The sequence below is a fragment of the Erithacus rubecula genome (genome assembly GCF_903797595.1).
Source record: "Erithacus rubecula genome assembly, chromosome: 19".
Classification (NCBI taxonomy): Eukaryota; Metazoa; Chordata; class Aves; order Passeriformes; family Muscicapidae; genus Erithacus; species Erithacus rubecula.
In genome coordinates this window covers 3198913-3204912 of record NC_136671.1, presented here as the reverse complement: position 1 = coordinate 3204912, position 6000 = coordinate 3198913, and the positions used below count along the sequence as shown (strand labels likewise).

At 52.0% G+C, this 6000-nt stretch overlaps 1 protein-coding gene across 3 annotated transcripts in view; it reads left to right on the top strand.

Moving 5' to 3' along the window:
* Positions 1–1061: 1061 nt before the first annotated feature.
* Positions 1062–6000, top strand: part of CABP1 (calcium binding protein 1) — a 28066-nt gene continuing 23127 nt past the window's right edge. For all 3 annotated transcript variants that reach the window (XM_079322243.1, XM_079322242.1, XM_079322244.1), the window contains exon 1: positions 1062–1859. In XM_079322243.1, coding sequence (XP_079178369.1) covers positions 1257–1859 — 603 coding nt within the window. In that variant the 5' untranslated portion in view covers positions 1062–1256. The remainder of the gene's footprint in view (positions 1860–6000) is intronic.

The following is a 6000-nucleotide window of genomic DNA, read 5'->3' as shown; positions in this document are numbered from 1 at the left end:
TTGCAGACTGTCATCACATAGTAACTGCTGTGCATGTGCCAGCAAGAGCAGAGTGAGCATGAGTAAGCTTATTATGCGATAATCACACCTTCATCTTTCTGGGTAGATAAACTGCTGAGGTATCCAAGTCTGGCAGTGAGGCACAATCACTGTCTGAGGATGAGCAAGAAGCACTGGGACCTTTCCCCATTGGAAACATATGTCTGATTTGATGCCATTATCTCTTTCTGTTTTTAAATGGAACATCGTTATTGAAACACCTGTTGCCACTTAATTACCTGTGTTTGATTACAAAGATGCTAAGTAATCGGCTTTTTAGGTATACACTCCTTCATTTTTATATCCTTGCATGATGTCCCCTAGCACAGCTTTTATGTCCATTTCAAAGACTGCATCAAAACTTCTGTGAGCTATGTCAGAGACACAGGAGCCCAGCCTGCTCTCCTGAACTTTATAAAATCTGGATCAAGACTTTGAATGCTCTCTGTTATAGTGATCAGACCTATAGGTGCCGACCTATGGGGCAGTGTCCACCGCGGCCCCGTGTCGGTAGGCTGAGCACACAGGCACAGCACTCGGGTGGGCCACGGCCACCCAACCGTGCTGGGCCCTGCTTGCGGCGCGGAGGAACTGTCCGAGGGACACACGCGTGGGCAGATGGGCCATCCCGCGGGGCAGGGGTGCTCGCCTTCTCGGCTCTGCCCTCGGAAGCACTCAGTTCCTTCCCTGGGAGCTGAGGGAGCTGAGAGAGTCAGGCCTCCCCCACCGTCGCCCCCGGGACGCCGCCAATCTCGCCGTCGGCGCCTCCGGGGGCGATGATCCCGCGGCTCCCGCTCGCCGCCGCGCCGGGGGGCTGAGGCCCGGCGGCCCCCAGCGCCGTGCCCGGGGCTGCCGGGCCCTGCCCGCCCGCCGCGCTGCGGGAGCGCCGCCCGCCGCCGCCCGCACCCCTCGGCGGCGTCGCTTCGCCTGCGGCGCGCCCCGGCCCGAGCCGGCCCCCGGCGGGGGGAGGCCCCGGCTCACCTGGAGCGGCGGCGGCGGCGGCGAGGGGGGCGGGGGGGAGAGCCCCGGAGGGGGAGACGGTGCCCGCCAACCCCCGCCGGAGCGCCCCTGCCGCGGCCTTTGTCTATGCTGTCACATGGGCCGCGGTGCGGGATTTAAGCGGGTCTCCGCAGGACATGCCGTGAGCGGCGCGCCGCAGCCCTGCCCGCAGCGGCAGCGCTCCGCCCGGCCGGGGATGCGGCTCTAGCGGCCCCGCGATGAGCGGCTCCTCCATGGCGAAGAGCGAGTCCCGCACTTCGCTGCTGAAGGCGGCAGGGAGCCGGCGGGCGGCGGGCGGCCAACCCCAGCCCCGCGGCAGCCGCGTCCGGGACGGCAAAGGACAAGGCGGGCAGATGGGGAGGGAGCTGAGCCAGGAGCAGCTCCCCGGGGAGCCCAGTGCCCGCAGGCCGCTCTGCCACCCAGGCGCCCGGGAGGACGGAGCGAGGGGCGCGGGGAAGCTGTCACATGGACGGGGGGAGAGCCAGCCCGAGCCGGCGGAAGGAGGTCCAAGGAGAGGCAGCGGCAAGGAACCTGTGCGGACACCCAGGCAGCATCACCACCTCCCGCCGCACGCCAGCCACGGTCACCCCCAGGACCAGCATCAGCTCTCAGACAGGGATGGGGAGGAGGCAGAGGAGGACTTTTTCTTCAGTCACAGGCAGAGGTCCAGCAGAGAGTCCCTGAAGCTCTCGGAAGGCGCTTCACCTCTGTCCAAATCCAGCAGCAAGTGCTCCACCAAGTCCAGCGGCAGCGATCGGTCAGAGGAAGCGGATCCCCTCATCCAACAGCTGCACCCCATGCTCAGCTCGGTCTTTGGCCAGGTAAGGGGCAAGACGCCCCTCGCCACCCCCCCCCCCCCACCTCTTCCCACCCGCTTTCCCTCCGCGTCCCCTCCTCCTGCGGCTCACGGACCTTCGGCTCTTCGCTCCGGAGCCCCCGGGCGCAGCCCGCAGCTGTAAATGCACTGCTTCCTGGCCGCCCCTGCCCGACTTGTGCGGGCGCTGCGGCACGGCCGGGGCGCTGCGGGGCCAGCCCCGGGCACGGGGCGCGGGTCAGAGCCCCCGGCACCCGCCGGCCCCTCTGGGCGCTGCGGAGGGCGCTCTCGGCGGTGCTGACGGGGGAAGTACCGGTGCTTTCCCTGTCGCCGGGGGAAGTTGTGGCTCTGCCTGCTGAGGGTGAGACACAGAGAAGCGGATTTTAAAAAGCTATTTACTTATTAGATTCTATCTCTCTGGCTCCCCGCCTTGCTTCGCTGTATTTGTTTACATCTCCTTATGGTACATTTCTGTACAATCAGCATATGAATCATTTCGATGGCAGAAGCTGTCAGGAAAAGGTAGTGGGGAGAACGACAAAAAAAAAAAAAAAAAAAAGAATCCTGACCCAATTCCGAAGCCTTCCCAGTCACTATGTTAGAATGGAACAGATGCTTTTGGTGTTTGCAAGCTCTTTTGGTACAAAGCTGTCGCTTTTAGCTGCTTTTGGTAGTGAAATTACCCAACAGGGTTACCCTCTGAAAATAAAAAGGCAGAGGGAGACTAGCCTGAAATTTTCTTTCAGAGACATGTAGGGATGTTACTGGAAAATGTAATCTCTGGGGAGATTAATGTTACTGCAATCTTCCAGAAGCACAGTTATAGGTATAAGCCAGTACCCTGGGTGGCTAAGTTCCATCCAGCCCTGGAAACAATCAATTAAACCAGAGTTATGATTTCTGGGGTTTGTTATCGTTGAGTCTTTTCTTTCTTTCTTTCTTTCTTTCTTTCTTGTCTTTTTTTTTTTTTTTTTTTTTTTTTTTTTCCCTGTCCCTTTTTATTTTAAGTGTGTGTTTGGGAGGCTTTGTAGGGAGCCCATTCAGACTGAAATTATGGAGAGAATTAGAAAAATTTTTGTAATTGGGTAGAAGGAGATGATACACCTGTATATTTAATATGGGAGTGTTGTCTACTTCTGTTTATCTTGACTTCTCCAGATAAAAATCAAAGCACATCTGTTCTCTCCAAGGCACACACTTTTCCATCCTCACTGACAGTCTGCTGTTCAGGAATGTTACAGTTGTATTTAACTCAGAACAAGTATTACACTCCCTGTGCCAATGGTGCACCTGAAGTCTAGATTAAAATTTTGTTGTAATAGTAAGGAAGAGCCTGGTCAGCAGATTGATGCTCAACCAGGTTACAAAAAGCAATATTCCATCACCAGGCTTTGAAATGCATGGTCTTGGCTCTGACTTGCACTGTAGTTCTGAGCGAGGTGAAGATGTATCCAAGAAGAAATTTGAAGTCTGTGGAGCTGTATGTCCCCAAGGTGTCAGAAATACAAACAAATCCATGCCATGTCTCCCACTCGTGGAAACCCCACTGGTTTTGAGCTCAGTCCTTACCTGAACAGTATCTTCATTTTACCTGCTCTGCTGCTTGCATTCCAGTGTCAAAAGACACTTCTGAAAGCTGTAGATGTAGCAAAATTTATCTGTGGTGTTGAACAATACCCTTTACTGAAATGAGAGAGATACAATTCTAATTTTCACGTTTTCACTGAGTACATTACACCAGTGCTTACACATACACACCAGCACTTTCTTTTGGAGTGTAGTGTTATTTATTCCATTTTCTCTCTCTATTCATCTCTCACTTGCTTTCTTTGAAGTAATTATGACAGAATGAAAATTTAGTGGAGATTTTAGGACTGACTTTTAGGACTGGGCTGTAGTAGATCCCCCTGTACAGGGGCAAGATGGGGAACTATAAGTTTTTATAATTTAGGATACACAAAGAGCTGGTTACAGAAAGAGATACATGAAGCTTTTTTGTTTGGTTGGGTTTTTTGTTTTTTTTTTTTTTTTTTTTTTTTTGGTATTGATATCAAAATCCTGGGATGAATAAAGGCCCAGGGGCAAGATGTATGGAAATTGTGTTGTTGCACAGAATGATACAAATTTTGTTTCTGTGAATGAAGAAATAAATGCCCAGCATTGTGTAAAAATGTGCATGAAGGTTTGAGACAGGCAAGAACTTACACTTCAAGAGCCCAGGCTGCAGCAGGGTCATAGGTGCAGACATGTCCAGGGCTGCAGTCTGAGGCTGCTGGTGCTATAACACCAGTCTGCTCCACAATGTGATTAGAAGACAGCAACAGCTCACCAGATAATTCATTTAATATGAGAGCTTCATTCTAGCCCACACAACCCACTGTGAAACAGTTAAAACAGTAATTTTGCAGTACATAGGAGAGGAGCACAGTGATGCATATCGCAGCAGCAGAGCACTATAGTCCAGCAGCACCAGTATATCTTGTTCCAGCTCTACAGATGTGGAACATCATCACTCTGTTCCGTGGTGGTGCAGTGATGTGGTCGCAGATGCAGACACTACAGTGGTACAATCAGATACACAGAAAAGATTGCAGAGATGACTCCACAGAGAGTGTCATTATTGCAGTAACAGCAAAAAGGAGCAGTTCAGGACTAGAGGGTTGTGTCTGAGTGAGACAGATTTGTAGCTGTGCAGAAAAAAAGACAGAGTGAAGGAAGAAGCGCCGTGTTTATATAACCAGCACAGCAATATAGTGCACTGTGGGTGTGTACTCCAGGAGAATGCTAAGATACTGCCAGGATACAGGATGCAGTGATATTTTATTAATTAGGCTTATGCTATATTGGTGCAGCGATGTTCTAATACCATTAAGCAGTAATACTCTTTTAGGATATTTTACCATTTTGTAATTGAGTGGTACATGAATTAACAAAAGTAGGGTAGTGTAATGGTGCATTAAGTATAAGCCAGGATGTCATCTTAGCCTAATGGCATGTTTGCACAGTGGCTCGACACGGCAGTTGCAGAAGAGTGCTCTGCTGTGGACTTTTTACTGGGTTGGGATGCAGTGTGTGCAGCTCCCAGTGCCTGGAACACAGCACTGACAATGCAGTGGTGTGGTAACGCAATCCTGGGGCAGAGCAGAGATGTGATACTGGTGCCATGTGGTAGGATTTTGGCAGTGCATGGGTGTGATAATTGTGGAGTGTTGTAGCCTGACAGAAGAGTTTAGCAGTCTACTGATGTAGTAATACAATATTCCAGACAAGAGCCATTCTGTACAACAGTGATCAGCTCTGGTGTGATATTTGCAAAGGGCTGTGCTGATCTGGCAGCACCGTCCTGCTGTAGCAGAAGACAGCAAGTGAATTATTACCACCGTGCCACAGCTTTGGAAGCACAGCTGTGAGTTAGCAGGAGGACACTACAGACTTACCTGGTGACCCTGCAGTGTGAGTATGGGCTGGTTTTATGCGGGACAGTTGTGCAGCAGTGTTTTAAAGTGGCCCTGCAGTGGCAGGAGCTCAGTGCAATGCGAGCAGTGCTGTGACTCACGGGTGTAGTTGGCAAGGAATGTGTGTATGATAATGCAGCAAAGTGGAAAAGTGGCAAGAAAAAGGAGCATGAGGAGGATGTTTCATAACTTTGGCCTGATAGGATAGTGCTGGAGTGACCAAGTGGCAAAAGTGTGTTGTGAAGCATAAGGGGGCATGCTTATTACCCCTGCAGAGAAGAGTATGAGGGTCCTGTAGTGTCTCTGGCATGGCTACAGATCACAGTTCAGCAATGGTAGAGGAGTGGTGACCCCTCAGCAGCTGGGGTGGCAGTGAGGTGGCAGCCTGGTGGCAAGACACAGTTTATTAAAGTGACAACAGTAGCAGCAGCAGCACAGAGACCGGGACAGCAGTGCGGTGGCAGCAGGACTGCAGTGCAAGTTTTGTGGCGTTCCTGGGGCAGCGGTGGTGTGGCTGCAGCGATTGGCAACCTGGCTCTCCACGGCTCTGCACGGGGACTGCGGCACAGGCAGCCACCGCTTCCCAGCGCTTCATTCCTCCCATGCCTCAGCACTGGCCTAGCTGGCACCTTCAAGAAGTGCTTTTTCTGGGCATTTGCTATGCAATATTAATTTGTAAGTGATCCTGCCATG